The 23909-nt window shown below is 43.0% G+C and overlaps 1 protein-coding gene, 1 long non-coding RNA gene and 1 pseudogene across 5 annotated transcripts; 1 reads left to right on the top strand and 2 right to left on the bottom strand.

Moving 5' to 3' along the window:
* Nucleotides 1-2572: 2572 nt before the first annotated feature.
* ZNF582 (zinc finger protein 582) lies at nt 2573-13882 on the bottom strand. 2 transcript variants are annotated; one of them, XM_003277254.4, is made up of 5 exons: nt 13432-13882; nt 11951-12039; nt 10587-10713; nt 10211-10306; nt 2573-5114 (listed from the first exon to the last, which is right to left on the bottom strand). In XM_003277254.4, exons 2-5 carry the CDS (start codon nt 11957-11959, stop codon nt 3793-3795), a joined length of 1554 nt encoding a protein of 517 aa, XP_003277302.1. In that variant the 5' UTR covers nt 11960-12039; nt 13432-13882; the 3' UTR covers nt 2573-3792. The 2 variants fall into 2 exon arrangements, with proteins under 2 accessions (XP_003277302.1, XP_003277303.1); XM_003277255.3 differs by having other exon boundaries at nt 13654-13882.
* A 5-nt stretch (nt 13883-13887) lies between these two features.
* Nucleotides 13888-20577, top strand: LOC105738335. The gene is made up of 3 exons (XR_004031902.1): nt 13888-14265; nt 14429-14653; nt 20496-20577. It is a non-coding gene; the product is annotated as an uncharacterized LOC105738335 (long non-coding RNA).
* Nucleotides 20294-23889, bottom strand: LOC100603726 (annotated as a pseudogene). 2 transcript variants are annotated; one of them, XR_001114179.2, is made up of 2 exons: nt 23787-23889; nt 20294-20580 (listed from the first exon to the last, which is right to left on the bottom strand). The product of XR_001114179.2 is annotated as a 60S ribosomal protein L38 pseudogene, transcript variant X1 (transcript). The 2 variants fall into 2 exon arrangements; XR_004031901.1 differs by having other exon boundaries at nt 23794-23889.
* Nucleotides 23890-23909: the final 20 nt, after the last annotated feature.

The raw sequence follows: 23909 nt of genomic DNA, 5'->3' as shown, positions 1-23909 counted from the left end.
CCGCCTCCCGGGTTCACACCATTCTGCCTCAGCCTCCCGAGTAGCTGGGACTACAGGTGCCTGCCACCACACCCGGCTAATTTTTTTGTATTTTTAGTAGAGACTGGGTTTCACCGTGTTAGCCAGGATGGTCTCTATGTCCTGACCTTGTGATCTGCCTGCCTCAGCCTCCCAAAGTGCTGGGATTACAGGCATGAGCCACCGCGCCTGGCCTTAAGATTTTTTTCATAAGCAGTCATGTCACCTGCAAATAGACAGTTTATTCATTTCTGGTCTTTATGCTGTTCTTTCTTTTTCTCATTGCAATTGCTGTGTGACCTCCAGGACAGTGTTGAATGAAAGTGATAAATGTAGGTACCCTTGTTTTGCTTTCAGTCTTAAGAGGAAAGACTTAGTGGGGAGGAAGTGGCAACTCTGAGTCAGGATGTAGACTTCTTAGCACATGCATTTGCACACCTTGCTCAAATCCCCAGATTTCCCTATACCTTCTATGCTCCCTTTAAAACAATGCTTTCTTTCCACAGTATCTTTCCCCCAAATCAATAATGGGTCAAATTTCAGCAATCCCAAACTGAGGAAGTTCTGGGACTGCTGTGGTAAGAAATGGATTCAGACACCAAAGGAGCTTTAGGACCTGGCTAACATGTACAAGCAAGAACCAGAAGAGTATACCTGGGAGGAGATCCTGAGACTGCTGCATCATTGGGTAGAATACAAAGTTGAATAGGGGAGAGTTTTTTGCTATGGGGTCACTGTATGACAGGATTCAGACACTGGCAAGGGAAAAAAGATGCTTCTAATGGATGCTGGAACAGTTTTTGAAGCTTGGAAAAAGCATTGGTTCTCATTAAATAAAATGAAGATAGCAGAATGGCCATGACAAATGAGGACGGGATCAAAAGAAGTGGATATACAAGAAGGGAGAACAAGCGTCATGGAGATGGCCGATAGTGGCTGTCCCCTAGGCGAGAGGTGGCTGCAAGAGGTGCTGTTAAGGAACTGGGCTCTCTAGTTGCAATGGGAATGATAGGATCTCAGAATAATGGCAGCCAGGTGACAGCTCTTAGCATCAAAAGCAAGGAGGGCCATAATTACCATATGGGTAGAAGGCTTACAATAGAATGTGGGGAGACTGATCTTCAGAAATCTATGGTTCTGGCTCATAGCACACGAGTTTGCCAATGGCAAGTCATCTGCCATTCCAATGTTTCAATAAGAGTAAACATTGAGACAAGGTGTTGCTCCATTGCCCAGGCTGGAGTACATGGCATGATCACAGTTCAACTGCAACCTTGAACTCCTGGGCTCAAATGATCCTCTCACCTCAGCCTCCCAAGTAGTTGGGACTACAGGCACATGCCACCACACCTGGCTAACTTTTCCATTTCTTTGTAGAGATAGGGTCTCCCTTTGTTGCCCAGGCTGGTCTAGAATTCATGGTATCAAGTGATCCTCCTGCCTCAGCCTCCGAGTGTTGGAATTACAGGCAGGAGTCATAGTGCCTGGCCCAAACTTAACTAAAAAACCAGAGAAGCCAAGGTGCATTGGCTCACACCTGTAATCCCAGGACTTTGTGAGGCCAAAGTGGGAGAATTGCTTGAGCCCAGGAGTTTGAGACCATCCTGGGCAACATAAGAAAACCCTGTATCTACAAAATAATTTTTAAAAAATCAGTCTAGCGTGGTGGCACATGCCTGTGGTCCCAGCTGTTCAGGAAGCTGAGGTAGGAGGACTGCATGAATGGGAGGCTGAGGCTTCAGTGAGCCATGGCTGTGCCACTGCAGTCCAGTTTGAGATGCCATCTCAAAAAACAAAACAAAAAAACCAGACAGTAAATATAGGTGTTGTGGCCATATCGTCTCTGTGGCAATTACTCAGCTCTGCTGTAATGAAGCCAAAGCAGTTGTAGACCATAAATGCAATGTGTCGCTCAGACTTTATAAAGCAAGTAGCAGGCTGGATTTGGTTTTTATACCCTGCACTAGGCAAAATGGGATATTATGTAAAGATAAAGGTATAATTCATGGAGGGTTAGTAGTATGTCCCTGTAAGTCAAAGAATATAAATTAAAAAGCATAAATGTCTGGAAACTCAAGGTGTTGGCAAAATTTTTTTAGGAAATTCTGATCCAGCATACCAAATTATATAAAAACATGGAGATTTTTACCATTGCAATCTAGTGGCTTAATGGACTTATTTAGAAACTTGTATCCAAAAATGCAGAATACATATTTTTTCAATGTTCATCTTGTATTTAACCACACACACACACAAAAGTCAAACTGGGCGGCACAGTGGCTCATGCCTGTAATCCCAGCACTTACAGGAAGTGCTGGGAGGCCGAGGCGGGTGGATCACAAGGTCAGGAAATCCAGACCATCCTGGCCAACATGGTGAAACCTCATCTCTACTAAAAATACAAAAATTAGCTGGGCATTGTAGCGCGCACCTGTAGTCCCAGGTACTGGGGAGACTGGGGCAGAAGAATCGCTTGAACAGGGAGGCAGAGGTTGTGCCACTGCACTGCAGCCTGGTGATAGAGCGAGACTCCATCTCCAAAAAAAGAGTAAAATTCAAAAAAGTAGATAACTTCAGGCCATATTTACCAACCGTAATAAAATTAAATTAGATATTGTATCACTTAGGATGCTTTTGGCTGCGAATTTACAAAATATCCAACTAAAAGTAACTGAGCAATCAAGGTTTATTTTTCTTACATAACAAGGCATCAAAAAGGCAGTTCCAGAACTGGCCTAGTAGCTGAGTCTTCTGAGGCTCTGGGTCAGCTTCTCTGAGGTCCACTTTTTTCTCTTCTTGGTTCCAAGATAGCTGCAGCAGCTTCAGGCATCATGTTCTCATATAAAAATGTTTAAAAGCAGGAAGTGAGAGAGGAGGAAGTCTTCATGATAAACCTGTCTCTTCTGAATGAGGAAAATCTTTCCCAGAAGCCCCAGCAGATTCCACTGAGCAACACTGGGAAATACTGGCCATGCTGTGCTGCACAGGAGACTGGAAAATTAGCATCTGATATTCTCAGAGTCTAAGGTAAGACACAGATGCTGCCAATAACAAGGGGAATTGGGTATGGCTGCTGGGATGGCAACCAACGGTTGTCTGTGCCCGTCACATAGAACAATGTAACAACGTGGAAATTAAGAAATATTCTCCTAAATTTAGGTTATTTCTGGATCAGAAAGAAACTAAAACCGAGATTATTGTAAGATGGTCTCTTTATTTCATCATTTTCTGTTACTTTCTTCTGTCACTGCCTGGATGTTTGGTAGTCTTGAATAGCATGTTTAGTGCTTATGAGTTTATCTTTCAGATTTTCATGTATATGCATGCATTCAAAGGCTATAAAAATTCCTCCAGTGTAGCTTTGGCTTTCCCCTTACCCTCACATCTCTTTGGCCACATTTCACATCTCTTGGCATGTTAAACTCTCAATTCATTCTTTTCATTACCATTTATAGTAATTGAATTATTTCTTTGTTAAGCAAATGATAATCTGGCTTTTTTTTTAACTTGTAAGAAAACTAAAACTTTTGCTCTTGATAAAATTACTACACTGTGGTTAGAAAATGTGATTCTGGAATGTGTTAGAAATAAAATTTCTTCCAACCTTTCCCTGCTTCTTTGACAATTATGGTCTGAACAATTTACATCCATAAAATTTTCTTTGATATGAATTTTCAGACTTAGGATAAAGGATGACCTCTGAATGAAGGCATTGTCACTGGCATTACATTCTTAAAGTCTTTCTCCAAGAGGGAGAAGTAAGTCGTGATTAGCCTAGGCTAATGGGCTTTCCCCATTACTTCCATTCGTATGGTTGCTTGCCAACATAAATTCTCTGATGATTAGTAAGGGGTAACTGCTGATGGAAGGCTTTTCTACATTTATTATATTCACATGTGTTTCTCTATTATGCATTTTCTGAGGTTGAACGGTAGTTGAATCATGACTCAAGATCCTCTCACATTCCTTATATTCATAGGGCTTTTTCTCAGTGTGAATAACCTGATGATGAATCAATTGTGAGCAATGACTAAAAGCCTTCCCACATTCCTTACATTCATATGGCTTTTCACCTGTATGAATTCTGTAATGTACAGTAAGATGTGAGACCCGTTTGAAGGCCCTACCACATACCTTACATTGGTAGGGTTTCTCTCCAGTGTGAATTCTCTGATGTTGCTTGAGTTGTGAGCTCACTCTAAAGGCCTTTCCACATACTTTACACTCATAGGGTTTCTCACCAGTATGAATTCTCTGATGTCGTATAAGAGTTGAGCCTTGATTAAAAGCCTTCCCACATTCCTTACATTCATAGAGTTTCTTGCCAGTATGAATAGTCAGATGTTGAATCAACTGAGAACGATGACTAAAGGTTTTCCCACATTCCTTGCATGCATAGGGTTTTTCACCAGTATGAATTCTATAATGTACTTTAAGATGTGAGATCCGATTGAAGGCCTTGCCACATTCCTTACACTGATAGGGTTTCTCACCTGTGTGAGTTCGCTGATGTTCAATCAACTGTGAGCTTCGACTAAAGGCCTTCTCACAGTCTTTACATTCATACGGTTTCTCACCAGTATGAACTCTCTGATGCTGTATAAAATTTGAACCAGAATTGAAGGCCTTTCCACATTCCTTACATTCATAGGGTTTCTTACCAGAATGAATATTCTCATGTTGAATTAGTCGTGAGCCATATTTAAAGGCCTTCCCACATTCCTTACATTTATAGGGTTTCTCATTAGTATGAATTCCTTGATGATTAATAAGGAGTTCCTTTTGCCAGAAGTCTTTTCTACATTTATTATACCCAAAAGGTTTTTCTCTAGTATGAATTTTCTGATAAAAAGTAAGGGATGCATGCTGGTCAAAAGTGGGCATTTCTTCATGTCTGATGATCATTTGATGGAAATGTCCATCTGGATTTCCCTGTTGTCTGTCAAACTGGTTTCTGCATTCCCAATCATCTTGGAAACTTGAACACTCAAGACCATAACTTGTAAGGCTTTCCATTATCTCCCATTGGGGTGATTCGACTTCATAAACATGCTGCTTTGGAGATAATTCCTTGGTATCATATCTGGACTCCAATACTGAGAAAGAATGAAAAAAGCGAGTATGTTTGGTTTCTTTTTTTTTCCAGATAAAGGAACTAAAATAAGAACTGGAGGGTTTAGACTCAATGCCTATTAAATCTTGAATGTAGCTAAGCAGTTAGAAAATGGACAAGTAGAACAGTAGAACAGTGAAAGGAAAATAACATAAATGAGATGAGGGAGGTAATAAGAGAGGTTATAAAAGTGATTCTAAAATGTTAGTGTGGGGCTGGGCATGGTGGCTCATGCCCGTAATCCCAGTGCTTTGGGAAGCCAAGAAGGGAGAATCACTTGAGGCCAGGAGTTTGAGACCAGCATGGGCAACACAGCAGGACCCCATGTCTACAAAATAATTTTTAAAAATTAGCCAGCTGCAGTGGCACATGCCTGTAGTCCCATCTGAGAAAAGAAGACTGCTTAAGTCCAGGAGTTAGAGGCTGTAGTGAGCTATGATCATGCCAATGCACTCCAACCTGGGTGACAGAGGGAGACTTTAAAAAAAAAAAAAAAAAAGAGTTGGTGTGGGTCAGAATCACTATTGAACTATATTTTTTAAGACAATAAATGTTTCTGTGAGACTCTATATAGAGTGACAGAAACCAAAGCAAATCATTGGTTTGAGGGACTGTGCAGGAAGGAGCACAAGGGAACTTTTTGGGTTGATGGAAATGTTCGCTCTCTTGATTGAGGTGATGGTTATGTGGGTGTATAAATTTGTCATCACTTATTAATACTACATTTTAAAAATGCATTTTATTGACCATAAATTATGCCCCCAAAAGAGTGAATTTTAAAAAGATGATGGGGATTTCAAGATGAAAAGAGTTCTGGAGATGGACGGTGATGATGGTTGCACAACAGTGTGAATGTACTTAATACTACTCAACTGTACACTTGAAAATGGTTAGCATGGTAAATCTTGTATTTTACCGCAGTTTTAAAAAATAAAAATAAAAGTGATGGAGGAAGTGTGTGATTGGATCTGCAACCTGCCTCAGTGCCTGGAGGATATGCAGGAGAATGAGCCAGGGGAATATGCTGGTACAGTGGCAGCTATTCTCATGTGTCTGCTAGAAGTTAGAATGACATGGCTGCTGTCTTCCTCTGTGAAGCTTTTTATAACTGAAGTTTAGCTGAACATCATGGTGTTTTTTATATCTGAAGTTTAGTTGAACACCATGGCTGAAGCCCATTATCAACTGAATGACATTTCTTAAATTTCTTAAATGTCATTCATTTACCTGAACCTTTTCATTTCTTAAAGGTGACCTTGGAAAAAGAAGGGCTTTTTTCCTTGTTTAGAGGATTAGGCCAGTCGATTGAGGGTAGGTCCTTCTAGAGCAACATACTTTGCTGATTATTCAAACTGCATGAAAAATCTGAATGGTATAATGGACTGTGATTCTACCTGGTACATGATTTCAGCTACAGTGGCAAGTTTTACTGTACTTATAGCAACCAACCCCAGTTGACTTAAAGAGACTCAGATATAGCTTGACTAAAGGTGGGCACCACCATGCTCAGCTAATTTTTGTGTTTTTTTGTAAAGATGGGGTTTCGCCATATTGCCCAGGCTGGTCTCAAACTCCTGGGCTCAAGCAATCTGCCTGCCTTGGCCTCCCAAAGTGCTGGGATTACAGGCGTGAGCCACCATGCCCAGCCTCAAAGTACTTTTTGCTGAGAATTTGATTCTGTCCTAATTTGCTGAATCGTACATCATAGAAAGATTCAAGTTGATGTGCTAACAAGGATATCATTTTTAAATGTTGCCATTAAGTTCAAATGTACCTTTTCATACTTTAAATTGATATATGTGTATAACCCTTAAACATGTTCATGATAATTCTGTTGAGACTTCTGGCTAAGGATGTTGCTATACTGTATATAAAATGTGCACAATTAAACTCCAGTGTGATACTACTCATTTCAGTATATATGAGTGGTATATTTTGTGCAGTAGTTTTATCTTAATATGGCTCTTTGTGAATGCACTTTGTAGCATTTATTGAGGGTGAAAGAGCAGGAGGGAATTCTATGTTAAGTATTTTTATAAAAACATTGGTCATTTATTAAACAGAACCAGTATTTACAACATTTGTCTGGGTTTTAGATATGTTGTTTTGCAGATCTATTCACTGCAGTGATCCCAACATTATTGAGAATTACCAAGCTTTTTCTGCTCTCACCAGTGAAAAATTGTACCCTCTTAAATTCTGTCAGCGTGTCACATTTATTGTAGTCAACAGTAACTGGATGTTTCTGAGGTGTTTTGATTGGACTCAAAAGTATTACAATCAGTTTGGAGACAAAAGCACAATCTGCATTTTAGTTTAAGTATGACACTGACGACTTAAAAAAAAACCATATACAAACGTTCTATATAAAGTTTGCCTCCAAAGGATTTTTCTTTCTTTCTTTTTTTTGAGAGATAGGGTCTCATTCTGTTGCCCAGGCTGGAGTGCAGAGGCACAATCATAGTATACTACAACCTCAAACTCCTAGGCTCAGGTGATTCTCCTCTCTCAGCCTTCTGAGTAGCTGGGACTACAGGCTGCAGAGGGATTTTAATATGTAAAAGTATTAACACGATGTACTAACTTTGTGCCCACTCAAATCTCTTTTCTATTACATCCTTATGTTCTTCGACAGATTGACTTTTTTTTTTTTTTGAGACGGAGTCTTGCTCTTTCTCCCAGGCCAGAGTGCAGTGGTGCGATCTCGGCTCACTGCAAGCTCCGCCTCCCGGGTTCATGCCATTCTCCTGCCTCAGCCTCCCGAGTAGCTGGGACTAAAGGCGCCCGCCACCATGCCCGGCTAATTTTTTTTTTGTATGTTTAGTAGAGACGGGGTTTCACCGTGTTAGCCAGGATGGTCTCGATCTCCTGACCTCGTGATCCGCCCGCCTTGGCCTCCCAAAGTGCTGGGATTACAGGCGTGAGCCACCGTGCCCAGCCGACAGATTGACTTTTATGCTTCTCCCTTTAGAAACATAAAATTCTTGTTTTATTCTTAGTTTTAAAAAACATTTGAATGTGTACTCTTGCTTATGCGAAGATTTATGACCTACTAGTCATAGCTAAATAGTCAACATTGTAAGAGTTGATACTTTTTGGTTCATGTGAGGTTTGGTATTCTTGCATTTATGTACATGGATGTCAATTGTGTGGACTTGTTCTGTATTTATGTTAACTAGCTTTTACTGAATTGTTGAAACTTAAAAAGTTAAAAACGTGCTTATAAAAAAAGAGGGGGGGATTATGTCCAAAGAACCCTGGAGCCAGTTTGAAAGGGTGTCACTGGCCAAATTTGGAAAAATATGAACGTTGTGATAAATAATGATAATGGGTAATAATCTGTTACAGGATAAAATAAGATTTATTTTATTCTGACCTGGAGATGAGAAAAAATATGCCACCTACTATTAATCCATATGATATAAATGAAGAAACAAATGGTGAAAGGGAGAAAGCTCTTCTTTACAGGAGTATGTGATCTAATAAAGAATAAAGTTTTTTAAAAAATCACTATTTTGTAACTATTAATCATATCTGATCCAAGAGAAAACTATCAATGACTTCTGAAACTAGCAGGTGAATAACTTGTGAGAAGCACAATATTTATATCCTCTCCAGGTGGACCATAAAATCATGGCTTGGCTCTATTTCTACACTGCTTTCCCTCTGCCCACAGTGCAGAACCCAGACTTCTTAATGTGGTTGCCTTTCCTAGGGTATCTTTTTTTTTTTCTTTTTGAGACAGAGTCTCTCTCTGTTGCCCCAGCTGGAGTGCAGTGGTTCAATCTCGGCTCACTGCAATCTCCGCCTCCCATGTTCAAGCGATTCTCCTGCTTCAGCCTCCCAAGTAGCTGGGATTATAGGCATGTGCCACCACACCCAGCTAATTTTTGTGATTTTAGTAGGGACAAGGTTTCACCACGTTGGCCAGGCTGGTGAAGTGATTTGGCCGCCTAAGCCTCCCAAAGTACTGGGATTATAAGCATGAGGCACCATGCCCAGCCCCTAGTGTATCTCTTTGTGTTCCTCCCTTTGCTTACTGACCTCAGCCACAAGGGCCATCCATTATCTCAGAGGTACCAAGGGCTCCCTGCTGAGGTCCTTCACACTCATTGGCTACAATTGGTATTCCCCAGCTACATCACACCTTCCATGTCTCAGTTGAAATGCCTTATCCTTGAAGAGGCCATTGGCCCTACCATGCACCCTGACTGAACCTGATCTTTTTCTTTCACATATTAGCTCGTGTCCGCGTGTGTGTATGATTTCATGTCTATTTTCCCACTGCAGTGTAAGTTCCATGAAAGCGAGGATAATGCCACCTGCCTCATCAATGTATACTGTGGCATATTCCATGGTGCATAATAAAAGCTTAATAAGTATTTGTTAACTGACTCCAGAATTCAAACAAACCGATACAAATTCCTTTAGAAAAATGGTCAAAGGACAAGATCATGTCCTTTGCAGGGACATGGATGGAGCTGGAAGCCATTATCCTAAGCAAACTAACACAGGAACAGAAAACCAATACTGCATGTTCTCATAAGTGGGAGCTAAATGATGAGAACACATGGACACACAGAGCAGGACAACACACACGGGCCTTTCAGAGAATGGAGGTTGGGAGGAGGGAGAGAATCAGGAAAAGTAACTAATGAGTACTAGGCTTAATACCTGGGTGATGAAATAATCTGTACAACAACCCCCCATGACACAAGTTTACCTATTTAACAAACCTGCACTTGCCTCCTGAAGTTAAAAAAAATTAAAATTAAAATAAATAAAAAAAGAAAAATGGTCAAAAGATACAGACATCTTTCCAAAGACAAAACACTTTCCTTAGGAACCACCATATTTGTACTCAATCTAGTCCTATAATCCAGGTTGAATTTTTAAGTGTTTCAGGAGGAAGGAGCAGCCACCTTTGTCGAATGCTGCTGACAAGCTGAGGAAAACAACACGTAAGACATGAGCTTTGAATGTAGCAACCTGAAGGGAAGATTTTCTAAGACAAAGGGCTACTTCCAGCTGACCTGATACCTGAAGTGGCTGCTACCTTCCCATTGATACCTCACTCACCTGGGCACAGGCCTCTAGACACCACCCTCTCCACCATCCAGGGCTCTTTGCCTTGCTCTAGGAAGGAGATCACATCAGGTTTGGAAATGGCAAGACCTGGAGATGAGAAGAAACATGCCACCTGGTTATGGTGTGGGGGCTCCAGAATTCAGATCCAGGACCTGGTCATCAAGCAGGAGAGGCAGTTGCAGGAAGTGCCAGAGGAAGATAGGACAGTTGCCTGAGGGTAGGGGAAGATGCAGCTTCAGCCAACAGCGCTGCCCTTTAATCCCTCAAAAATGACCAACCAGTCATAAGACTGAAAAGCATCCAAAAACTGATCAGGAAGGAACATGCCCAAGGATAACCTCCAAACTAACAGACGAGATCACCTTACCCAGTGAGACCAGGTTGCTGTAGGTCTCCAACATCACGTCTCTGTACAAATCCCTCTGAGCCGGTGCCAACCACTGCCATTCTTCTTGGGAGAAGACTATGGCCACATCCCTGAACAATTCTGACCCCTGGAATGACAGGCATGTATGATACATATGTATTTCAATGGTTCACAGTGGGATGAAAGGAGGTGGGGCAGGTCTTTGCAGGAAGGGGGGTTGTTTTGTTGAACAAGAAGGGTGGGACTGAATGTGAAAGGTGACAGAAGAAATGGGTATGAGTAAAACAGAATGAGCAAATGTTCTCAAACACTCCTTTTAACAGCAAATCAATGCTCTGTGTGAAGGTCTGGGATGAAAATTAAAATCAAGCTAAACGGAGTTTTCCTTATTATAAGAAACAGTGTAATAAAGCACACTGCCCACTCTGTACTTGGCATACAATAAATTCTCAAGGTGAGACCTATCATTTCTATCTTTTGGAATAACAATAACAACAAAAAATAGTTCTGATGGATTTTCCCCAAATATTTTATTTTTTTTAATTATGGAAACATGTTTTCTATCTTAGATACAGGATTTTCATGTAACTCAAGAATTTCTTGGAGATGGAAGTTCATCATTACGTTGGAACGTAACACAAGCCTTTTTCTTCATGGGAAAAACCGTGGAGATCACTTTTATTGAGTGTACAATTTTCTATCAAGTGAAACGAATGACTCAAACATCCTCTTATTTTGGATCTTGGGGTTGGATCAGATCTCTAAGGCTTTTCCAAGCCCTGATCACTCACCCGCCTAGCTGATCATCTCACTTGCTACATCACTCACCATCCTCAGCTCTGTACTTTTCTTCCTCTTAAGCTAAAGAAACTAATGGAGGATGTCCCAGATTCAAATGCTCTGTTCAACGTCAAACTAGACTTTAATTCTGGCATCAAATTTTTGATGGATTCCCAGCCAAACCTCAATTACATATCCAATCATTAATCATTCCCAAAGCAGGATACGGTACCACGCGCTGAAATTGAAACCAACACCACCTCCCCTGCTTTTCTATATGTGATTGCTCCTAAGCGTTCATTTCCATCTCTTCAAACTTCAGTTCTTACAAAGGATGCTCTCATTTCATACAGGGAAATGAGCTTCTCCTCCTAGCAGACGAAAACCATCAGGAGATGCAGAATGCTATAGAGAATAAATCTGTGGGCATTTGTCCGAGAGGAGAGGACAATGGGAGAAGGGACTCCTGCCTGTTCCTTTTATTCCCTAAAATGGGAAAGTCTGAGAACCAAATTCCTGAATGGAACCCAGGTGGAAAGTTTCAAGATAAGGAAAGCAAATATTTATGGGATTTAAAAACTCACAAGGGACATGACTTTTAGAATTTGAAGGGCTGATAGGTCCTCCTCCTGGTTCCTCTCTTAGGGAAGGGCAGAGTTCTGCGATGGTAGAGCTGGGGGAGGAAAGAGCAAACATGAGAGGCTAGGCTTGCCTCACAGCTCCTAGAATGCCAGAGTTAAAAGTCCCCACCTGCTTGCCCTCTGCCCACCAAGAAAATGAGGGGGGAGGAGAGGCAAACGGATCCTCACCCAACCCCAGGAAACCAGCTTTAGCTGCTGCAAGGAGAAGGGGAACCAGTGGTCGTTTCCCTCCCATTTCCTCTAAACATCCAGTGGTTCTGTTTCGTTGCAGATGGAAGTCTGAGACAGGGATGCTGAGGGCTGTTCTAGTGACTGCGACCCACATGTTACCTCAAGGACAAGGAGGGCTTCCCTCAAGCCAGGGAGCATAGATGTCCTGCAAAATTTGCATAGCCCCAGCCTAGAATAAAGCCTTTCCAGGACTAGGCCATTTAACTCTCTCCTGCAGCAAATATAACACCTTTGAAAGTCTACCTGGCTCTTTTCCCAACTGCCAAATTTACAAAAAGCTCTACAGCCCAAACTGAGGCTTTGTGGATGCCACTTCATGGAGCATGCCTTGCATCAACAAATGGGATAGAGTTGGAAGGAACAGTAAGAGACAAATTACACGCAGCACGCCCAGTGCTCCATTATCAGCACATAAATGTGTCCTTCCATAGAGACACAGCAGTGCACAAAGCTGCATGTCCAATAATATTTGCTAAATAAGAGAACTGAAAATTAGTACATAAGTAGGCAAGTCCACAAGTAGCCAAGAGGTTGAATCATTTTTGGCACAGCCATATAATGGGATGCCAAGTGACTATCAAAAATGACTATCAAAAACTGACAAGCAAAGATATTAACTACTGAATCCTTTGAGACCATTCAGCAAAAAGAAGTCAAACTCACTCACTAACACACAGGCTAAAAACAAAACAAAACAAAAAAATTGGAAGAAAAAACACCCAAGTATTCGCAGTGTTGTCATTTAACCAGTTCTTGAGCTCACTGTTAAACAATAAGTATTTTGTAAAGAAGTATATAAAGTGCCTATTGCATTACAAACATTTGGTTCTAAGTAACGTGTAAGTGAAATAATTATGAATGTTGCTTAATATGATGTAATAGACAGCTTTTCCTTATGACCACTTTTATAAGAATTATTTGTATTAACTGCACGATATCCTATTTACAAAGGATGCCCTGTGATCCACTCAAGTGTTTCCCCATTGCTGGACATAGAATTTGAACATATAAAATGTTCCCAAATATAAGTTTTTCTAAACTAGCGGTTCTAAATCTTCTGGGGTCTTGCAACTCCTGAAAACCTCATGAAACAAGATTTCCTCTCAGATTTAAAAAAAAAAAAAAAAAGCACGCATAACAGCGAATGCAAAACATCCGCCATTTCAGGGGGTCGGAGACCCCGGAGCACCCACCTAAGGGGTCCATGCACCTGGGCTATGAGGCTGGAAGCAGAAAGGGGGCGCCAGCAGGCGCGCACCGCGAGGGCCGGCGGGAAATGTAGTCTCACGCCGGTAAAGCCATAGAGCGACGATGGGGCGAGACGTCTGGGTTCTTCTCAGGCCTAAGACCCAACCGGCCGCGGCACCAGCTCCTGCTGGACCTCAGAGCGCCTGGAAAGCTCCGGAACCCCTCACCTGCCGCCTCCTCGGCTCCAACTGTCACCGCGGCCGCGCCCCCAGCAGCCCAAGGCGCGCTTCCACCACGGTACCGGTGGATTCGCCGTGCGCAGCCGGAAGATGGCGCAGGCGCACAAAGCACACCGATGCTGCGCCATGATAGGGCCGGCGCCGCAGTGTCTTCTGGGAAACATAGTCTCTAGGCGTAAAGGCAGCAGCCCGGCCTTGAAGCCGGATCTCGCGATGTTTCGGGGTGAGCCGGACGCAGGCGTGCCTGCGCAGTGCGCGGAGGAGTGCTGTGCGTGTGTTTGAGTCCCTGGGTTGCTTCTTGGGGTCTGTGGTGCTGGGTGTGCTATCTGCGTGTGATTCTCTAGCGAGAGATTGTGGGCGAGTGACCGAGTGGGCAAGGGGCCGTCACTGTGTGTGCGTGATTGTGACGGTGTGTGGTGGTAGCTTCTGATTCCGCCTGGGTCGTTGAATGTGTGACTGGGACCGTTTAGCGGTGGATACACAACTGTGTGCGGCTGTGGAAGATTCCCTCATCTGTTACGTTCCCATTTCCGTGGAACAACAGTTTTACCAGAAGGTTTCGAAGGAAGCTTAAAGTTTGGAAGCGTAAGAGTGTATCTGGTAACTAATTTTAAACGTTACATCTATGGTGAGTTAAATGTGGGTTATGAAGGAGAACGCAAAATAAAAACGTAATAAAGATGTAAAGGAGTTTTATGGGGCGGCATCTCTTGGCCAAATATCAGACCGCCATAGGTAGTTGTTAATTCTCTCTTGTTTTTAGGCGGCTTTGGTGTCATCAAGTGTGAGAAGCCCTGGACTTTACACATCTCGAGCCAGTGTGACCCAGTATGATCGGGAGTCCGAGTACCAGATGCCGGTCAGGGCCTGTTATGCTGGGTCTCAGAATGCGGAAACCCTCCCTGTCCGAGGTGGAACAGTTTGTCCTTGAGTCAGGCCCGGAGTCTTGAGTGACTCTTTTGATTAGATCCTGTTTCCCTCAGACCTGGTGAGCTCTATGGTGTATTAAGTGGTTAAGAGTGTGAACCCTTAACCATCTCTAAGACTGGAGCCAGAATGCCTGAACTCCAGTCTTAGAGATGTGACTCGGTCTCCACATTTGAAAGTGAGGATGATTGTAGCATCTAATTCATTGAGTTGTTGGAGAGGAGTAACTGAGCTAATACATGTAAAATAATGCTACTGCTGCTGGATAAGGATGCTGATATGACTGAAGCTAATGCTTTCTTTCTGCAAAGATGCTTTTTCCAAAACACACCATATTGCCTCTTTACACATTCTTCAGGAGAGGGTAGAGGCTGCATTTTCCTTGCAGGCGCAGTGATGTGGTGGAAAGCACACTTTTAGAGTTAGACAGATGTGGATTCAAATAGCATTTCAGCCATGGATTAGTTTCTTCATGCCTATCTCAGTTATTTATTTATTTTTTTTTTGTCCATAAAAGGAACAATGTAATGCTGGGCTTGCAGCTTTGTCCTGAGGGTCAAATAAAATGATTTAATAATATAAGCAAAGCTCAGAGGTTGGTTATTGCTGATGACTGATATTAAGAGACAACTTCAGCAAGGATGGTTGAATTTCACACTTGTGAGCGGACAGTTGAGGAGACAGTTGTAGATTTATCCTACTTGACCTTATTTGTGTTTCAGGACAGTGTTGTGAGTTCAAGAGGAGAGGGTAGATGCAAAAAGTCATCATCTTTCCTATGTTCTCTGATCTTGGGAAGGGGCGAGTGGCTCTAGTTTCCCTTTAACATCCCACTGTGTTGAGTGTGTCTATATGTACATGCTTCAGTATTTGCTTATGGAGGAAAGGAAGGAAAAGGACCAAACAGGTACAAAGCCAGCCATCTCTCAGGCTAACTTTCGTCTATACCATTTTTACTTTCTCACATTCATTAATCTGCCAAAGAGAAATTTAGAGGATGATAAATGGCCACTTCTGACTCTGAACCAAGCCTCTGAAGTCATACACCATTATACTCTTGGTCACAAAATCAGCTGTGAGTCTAAGTAGGTGGAGACTACACAAGAGTATAAGTACTAAGAGGCAGGGATCATTCAGGGTCCTCTTAGAGGGTGGCTTCCAGTTTCTTCCTTTTAAGAGTATGAGAATGCTCTGAGCTAGCCTCTCCATTCCATGGAATCCATAGGTCTTTGTCAGCCACTTCCCAGTACACATTCCTGTGCCAAAGCACAGGCAGTTACTCCAGCAGCTCCCTCTCCTGTTACCCCCAGCCATATCCATGCTTCTGCCAGATTCCTTCTATTTCAGGATCACCCATTATCACTTGAATGAGATCAACTGTGGGGAGGTGGGCCATACTCTGTTGTGCATAGTAATCCAAGCAAGGAATCACACAACAACAAAGTGGGTTCTAACCCAATCTTAGCTACTTACTCCCTGAGTGACCTTGGGCACCTCCCCCAATTTTTCTGACCTAAAATCTGTGTATTATTATAATAATAAATTTCCACGGAGGAAGTATAACCTTTTCAACAAACAGTGCTGGAGCAACTAGACATCCATAGCCAAAAAAGAAAAAGGATAAAAGGCTTTTCTGCAGTACTAATCCAGGAGAAAAATAAATGTATTGCATCTTCCTTGTGACAACTGAGGACAAAATACATGTGGCCTTCTCTCTCTGAGGACTTTTTTTTTTTTAAGAGACAACATCTCACTCTGTCACCTAAGCTGGTGTGCAGTGGTGTTCCTGGACTGAACCGAAGGTCAGGCTGCTTATTCTCGCAGCCCTGTAACAAGACGCTGACGAACTGTGAAAGAAGAGAGTTTTATTTCTGTAACCGGGTACAGGGAGAGGGCCAGAAAAATATTGCCAGACCAACTCAAAATTACAAAGTTTTCCAGTGCTTATCTACCTTCTAAGCTATATGTCTACATGTAAGTGTGCATTCATCTAAAGACACAAGTGATTAATTTCTTCTAATCTATAACTAAGGTCTGAGTCTTGGGGACATTCCTCTGGAGCCTCAGTAATTTTACTTACTCTGGATGGGTCCAAGTGCCAAAGGTAATTACCCGTATCTTGTCTCCTACTAAGTTATGGAGGTCTGGGGAGTTCCTTTAGACCCCCAATAAAACTTGTTTAATCCTAAATGGATCCTGGTATGAGGAGTGTGACCATTCCTTCACTATCTTTTTTTTTTTTTTTTTGAGACGGAGTCTCTCTCTGTCACCCAGGCTGGAGTGCAGTGGCGCAATCTCGGCTCACTGCAAGCTCCACCTCCCGGGTTCACGCCATTCTCCTGCCTCAGCCTCTCCGAGTAGCTGGGACTACAGGCGCCCGCCACCACGCCTGGCTAATTTTTTGTATTTTTAGTAGAGACGGGGTTTCACTGTGGTCTCGATCTCCTGACCTCGTGATCCGCCTGCCTTGGCCTCCCAAAGTGCTGGGATTACAAGCGTGAGCCACCGTGCCCGGCCTTCTTCATTATCTTGTCATGCTTCAAATCATCAGCCTTTGTGTTAGGGTGCTGGCTCTCTCAGCCTTTAATATTTAACCTAACCGTTTAGTCAGTGCTGGAGCAGTTGTTAACAGAGGCTTGCCTGTTCATCTTTTGTGACATCTGGCTTGCCACAGTGGCACAAACATGGCTTACTGCAGCCTCAACCTCCTGGGCCTAAGCGATCCTCCTACCTCAGCCTCCCAAGTAGCTGAGAACACAGGTGCATGCCACCACATAAGCTAATTTTTCTTTTCTTTTTTTTTTGTAGAGATGGGGGCCTCACTGTATTGCCCAGGCTGGTCTTGAACTCCTGAGCTCAAGTGATCGTCTTGCTTCAGCCTTCCAAAATGCTGGTGAAGCTGCATTGTTGTCTGGGGTAAATACCTGAGGTTTGTTGTCTCATGCCAAGGGAATCAAGGACGCGGACACACAAGTGAGTTTTAAGAGCGGAGGTTTAATAGGTGAAAGAGAAAAGAGAACAGCTCTGGCTCCTGCAGAGAGAGAAGGGCTCCCAAGTAGGACTTACAGTCTGTGGCGAAGGGCCCAGGATTTTATAGACTGGCTTCAGGAGGTGGTCTCTGATTTACATAGGCCCCAAAGATTGGTTGGACCAGATGTGCCAATCAGAAGCTGGTTGCCCTACCCTAATCTTTTATTATGCAGATGGGGTCCCTACCTGGCCGGGCCACGTTGTATGTTCCTTACTGTACACGTGAGCAAAGAAAAGGGAAGATGGAGCTGTGATGTTGGACATGCCTGGCCCCCGGGTAGCTTTTTCCTATTGGCACAGCTACTGGCGTTCACCCGTGCAAGCTTCCAGCTTGCTTATCTATGTCTGCAGCTTGATTTTTCAGGCTGCTCTTTGTTAGAAAAGAAATGACTTGGGGGCTGCTTTTCATTAAAAGGAAAACCTTACCAAGGATTTCCTTACCCTCACTATCTGCCTAAATAATTTCTTTTTAACTCCTATGTCACTTGGGATTACAGGCATGAGCTGCTGTGCCTGCTAGAGGGTTTTTTATCTTTATTCCTCAAGATTTTCCATTTAGATAATTACGTTAAACTTGGGTGTGGTAGGTAGACATATGTCTGCTGATTACCCATTTGGGAACAATGTGGATTCCTATGTAGGGAAAAGGAGTCAGGCTGGTGGGACCAGGGGAAAGCAAAGAGATAAAGAAAATAAGCTATAGATCTGCATTTTCTTCATGGTCCAGGATATATAAACAAAAAAAGGCAGCAGATAAGCTATGGCCTTGCTTTTCTTTGTGGCCCAGGACATACAACCCTCCTGAGCAAATAATGAACATAACTCACAGACTTCCTGCTTATCATCAAACGCGCGCATCCACTTATCGTCAAATACCTCAGGTGACAGAAGAATGCAGGTTAGCTCCCTGCTGCCTTGGCGTTATCAGTCAGCCCAGGAACCATCCTATAAAATCTCCAGCAAGCCTTCATTTCCTTGCAGTCAGCCCCTCTTCCACTGATTCTGCCTGTTGCTCCCTGATAACATACTTTGATACTGTCTTTAATACATCTGCCTTTCTTCACCCGCAGCTGTCTTGGTAAGTTCGTTTACCTCTGCGCCACCAGCCCAAATAGTTGCTGCTCACCTGAGACAAAGAATAAATGTGGTTTTTAAGCAAATCGAAGTTTACTTAGTGACTCTTACCAAGCTTTGTAGAAGGTTGTACCAAAAGGAGAAGCTTAAGAGATAATGGCTAAAAATAAAAAATGTTACCACCTAGCCTCCTCAGCTAAACGTAACCACCGCCCAAGGGGTTCTTCCTGCCCACTGCATAAAGACCATGGCATTGTAGTAGAGAAAGAGGTTAATAGACACGAGGCTGGCCACGCCACATGGGAAATGGAGTTCATACTCAAATCATCTCATCCAAAGCTCTTATATTAGAGGTTTTTCAAAGTCAGTTTGGGGGAAGGGGTGGGAGTGGCCAGGTAACAGGTGCTTGCTGCTGGAGATGAAATCATAGGGGGTCAAAGCTCTCCTTGTGTGGGCTGAATTGCTTCTGGGTGGTGCCACAGGAGCTGGGTTGGTTAGTCCAAGTGGAACCATCAGGTCCAGGTGGAGCCATGGGTGTCAGACATGAAAAAACCTGAAAAGATATCTCAAAAGGCCAATCTGAGGTTCTACAGTAGTGATGTCATTTGCAGTAGTAATTGGGAAAGTTGCATATCTTATAACCTTTGGAATAATGGCTGACAGTTGAATAATGGCGCCACCTTAGCAGGACCCAGACTCTTCTCCTCCCAGACTGATGGCCTCCCATTAGCTTTACAAAAACAATTGAGTTTTGGGCAAAGCCTGTTATTTAAACTATAGCAAAAATGTCTTCCAAAGTTAGCTCAGCCCTATAGCCCAGGAATAATTAAGGGAAAGGCAAGATAGATGGGTTAGCTCAGTTTACTGTAATAATTTTTCTCACTGATAGAGTTTTTGCAAAGGTGGTTTCATAAAGATTCCTACTCTCTTCACACATTTGTGGAATATCGAAAAGACTGCAGAAACCTGGAAGTTTACTGATGCCTTATTTTAAAATTTTAAACAAGGCTTGTCTGTTTTGAAAAAGCAAGGGGAAGCTATCAATCATAATTTTGTTAAATACAGTGAGTTCTAAGTTTCTCCTCAAAGAATTTATGTCAGTATGTTCAGTTCTTTGTTTTCCATTTTAAAGTTTAACTTCCTCATTCTCTTCATCTCCTTGCCCCTAGTTTCAGTAAACAACCTCCCTGCCAGTTCTGATCAGTAGTTCACATCTGTTCCCCTGGTCACCTGCTCCATCCTGAGTCACCCCTGGTCACCTGCTCTAACCTAAGTCACCTTTAGTCACCTATTCCATAACCATCTTTCCTGCTCACCCCACCACTCTGGCTCTTAACCCCTGCGGTCTTTAAAATAGCCAATCGGAATTAGCTTAGGGTTAGACTGTGCAGTCCAACCCTAGCCAATAGGGGAATGATGCAGCAGTAGGGGCTATGTCAGGGATAAGAACCCCTTCCCCTCCCTTGTTCAGGTGTGCTCTCACCATTGCTCCATCCACAAGATGCACCCTTCTATAGAAGTAAAATTGCCTTGCTGAGAAAATTTCTGTTCGAATGCTATTTCTTTTGTGGCACCGAAAATTTATTTTTTATTATTATTTTTTTTTAGGATTTTTAGTATTTTAATACAGTTGCAATCAGTGTGTCTGGTTCATTTCAGTTCCTTCACTGCCAAACCAGGGGGCAGGGACTGCTTCAGTTTCTCTGCCTTCTCTTTGTCAGTGATGAGCAGGGTGTAAAGGTATCTGCTGCATCGAACTTTAAACTTCACGTTGTCCTTATTTTTCTTGATCTTGACAGATTTGGCATCCTTTCGTCGGGCTGTGAGCAGGAAGTCCTTAATTTCTTCAATTTTCCGAGGCATGGCGACGAGGCGCACTGGGCGCTGGCGTGGACCGGGACAGCAAGCGGCAACCGGGAAAAAGGATGAAAAAGAAAGCCCGAAAATTTATTTCTAACAATTTCAACACTCAAACACAACCCAATTACAATTTTTGTGGATTATGTTCCTTTTACTTTTTAGGAACAGTTTTCCAGTGTTGCAGTCATAATGCAATTTTATCAGCTTTGTTCCTCCTTTAAGAAACCTTAACACAAGAAGTATTTTTACATGTTGCTTCATTGCCATGCGATTATTCTTTTAAAAAATTGTATAGTTTTCAATCAGATAGATGTGAAAGGAAAATCTCAGGACTCCAGTTGGGCACAGTGGCTCATGCCTGTAATTCCAGCACTTTGGGAGGCCGAGGCAGGTGGATCACGAGGTCAGGAGATCGAGACCAGCCTGGCCAACACAGTAAAACCCCGTCTCTACTAAAGATAAAAAAAAAAAAAAAAAAAATTAAGCGGGTGTGGTGGTGTGTACCTGTAATACCAGCTACTTGGGAGGCTGAGGCAGGAGAATAGCTTGAACCTGGGAGGCGGAGGCTGCAGTGAGCAGAGATCACACCATTGCACTCCAGCCTGGGCAACAGGGCAAGACTCTGTCTCAAAAAACAAAAAAAAATCTAAGGACTCCAAAATCACTAAGCCAAGGGAAAAGTCAAGCTGGGAACTATGTCAGGCAAGGCTGCCTCCCATTTGATTCCTAAATACGATAGCTATAAAGATAAAAAGCTACATACCTCCCTCACAATTTGCCCACAAGGAAATTCCTTTTGGACAACAGACAGAATTCAAAGTCATCCCTATGAGGCTCACCTGAGAGAAATGCATATCTGATTGCTTCCTTAGAGCTATTGTTTATGTAAAAATGCAGATTCACGGAGCCAGACTAAATTGTGTATTCAGTGGAAAGCTAATCAATAACTCAAAAGAATGCAACCTTTTGTCCCATATCTATTTATGACCTGGAAGCCTCCAGCTCAGATTTTTCCACCTTACGTGACTGAACCACTGTACATCTTATAGTGATTGATGTCTCATATCTCCCTAAAATGTATAAAAGCAAGCTGTACCCCAACCACCTTGGGCACACGTCATCAGAACCTCCTGAGACTGTGAGTGCTTCCTTAACCATGGGAAAATAAACTTTCCAAATCGATTGAGACCTGTCTCCAATACCTTTTGGTTTACAACATACTGTTATTTATTTGACTATTCTACTTGTAGCTGTGGAGTCCTGATAAGTAAGCAACAATGAGGAAGGGGCCCCAGTGGGGAAGAACGATGAACAATTGTTCTGAGAGATGGCTAATCAAACAACAGCTCTCTCCAGGATGACCCTATAAAACCCTTCCAGCTCCTGCCTCTTTGCAGACAGCTCCTCCTCTCCTGTGCTGCCAGTTGCAACCTTGCAATGTATTTTCATACTTTCTCTAATAAATCTGCCTTTCTTTAGGACTGTCCTGGTAAATACGAGACTGTTTTCTTTACCACCTTTGATACAAGCCCTATCTAGTTGCTACCCGTGACAGTAGCTATATTGTTTATGTTCAACATTTTATTATAAACAGTGTTTCAGCTGGGCTCGCTGGCTCATGCCTGTAATCCCAGCACTTTGGGAGGCTGAGGCAGTCAGATCAGGAGGTCAGGAGATCGAGACCATCCTGGCTAACAGGTGAAACCCCGTCTCTACTAAAAATACAAAAAAATTAGCCAGGCATGGTGGCACGTGCCTGTAGTCCCAGCTACTCGGGAGGCTGAGGCAGGAGAATGGCATGAACCTGGGAGGTGGAGCTTGCAGTGAGCTGAGATTGCGCCACTGCACTCCAGCCTGGGTGACAGAGCAAGGCTCCGTTTCAAAAAAAAAAGTTTCAGTTAGTATTTTTTGCTGATATCATAGTTGCATTTTTTATTATTTCCTCAAATAAAATTCCCAGCTTCTGTGATGCTCTTTGTCACTGACAACTTTGGTCAGACAATTAAATGAAGCAATTGAAGGGCATAACAGGATTTTGGAAGGGATGGTACACGATTGGGAGATAAACTAGAGATAGGAGTTTATAAAATATTTTCAAAGACAGACTGAAGAATAGGAATAAGAGTATGATATTGTGAAATATATATTTGATCTTCCTAACATAGAACTTCTAAAATCTTAGAAACTACAAAGTAAGAGTATAAACTCATTTTGTATGCTAATGAGTTGATTGATAGCTGGCAACCCCTATAGAGTTTCAGGATGGGGACTGGTTATGGAAAGACCAAGGCATGACTAGAAGGTTGGGACATTCAACCCCACTCCCAACCCTAAGGAGGGGACGGGATTTTAATCAATCATGCCTATGTAATGAAGCCGCTGTAAAGCTCCCAAAAGGCAGGGTTTAGAGAGCTTCCACACAGCTGAACATGTAGAGGTTCCTGGAAGGTGCAACACCCTTTTTTCTATACCTTGCCCTATGCATCTCTTCATCTATATCATTTGTAATATCCCTTATAATAAACTAGTAAACATAAGTGTTTCCTGAGTTCTGTGAGCCACTCTAGCAAAATATCGAACCGCAAAGAGGGGGTGGTGAAAATCCCAATTTGAAGCTGGTGAGGTCAGATGCTCCAGAGGCTGGACTTGTGACTAGTGGGAAGGGGGAGGCAGGCTTGGGGACTGAGCCCTCAGCGAATGGTATCTGACCCATCTCCAAGTAGACAGCGTCGGAATTGAACTGGAGGGCACCCAGCTGGTGTCCGCTGCAGAACACACCGAACTCATTGCTTGCTTGGGATGTGTGGGAAACTCCCATATATTTGGTCAGAGAAGTCTTCTGTTATGATTAGTTGTCGTTGAGATAACAGAAAAAAAAGTGCACCTTGTGTTTTTTCCCTATTCAGAGGGCATAACTGAAAGAATGAAGAACTGAAAGAATGATCTTAATACTCTGCTTCGCTTTTCTTGATAATACGCATTACTTCCCAATATGCATCAGTGTCCTTTATTATTAATTTTTTCCTATTGAATTCCTCCCGCATTAGAATGCTGCTCCATGAGGTGGGGATTTTGTCTGCTTGTTCACTGCTGTGTGCCCAGGGCCTACGACAGTGCCCGACACAGCAGGCGCTCAATAAATGGCGAATGAAAGACAGGGCAAGGCGGAGAGAGACGAAACAGAAAGGGAAAGAGAAAGCCCGGGCGCCAGAGCGCTTAATCACACGTACATCCTACCGGGCCCCTCTCCAGCTGGCTCAGGCTCCACACTGGTCTTCCAGCTCCCTTTTCTCAGCGCTGGGCTCACAGCCCCACCCGGAGCGCTCGAGCGCGGACGCGGCCACTGCGCGTGC

The sequence above is a fragment of the Nomascus leucogenys genome, chromosome 10 (assembly GCF_006542625.1).
Source record: "Nomascus leucogenys isolate Asia chromosome 10, Asia_NLE_v1, whole genome shotgun sequence".
Classification (NCBI taxonomy): Eukaryota; Metazoa; Chordata; class Mammalia; order Primates; family Hylobatidae; genus Nomascus; species Nomascus leucogenys.
Note: the sequence above shows the minus strand (reverse complement) of the source record. Positions and strands in the feature narration are given on the sequence as shown.

Coding starts and splice junctions, on each gene's coding strand:
- ZNF582 (XM_003277254.4), bottom strand. Junction 10,307..10,586: donor CAGCAACCTGGTCTCACTGG/GTAAGGTGATCT, acceptor TCTCATCTCCAG/GTCTTGCCATTTCCAAACCT. Junction 5,115..10,210: donor GTCTAGAGGCCTGTGCCCAG/GTGAGTGAGGTA, acceptor ATTCTTTCTCAG/TATTGGAGTCCAGATATGAT.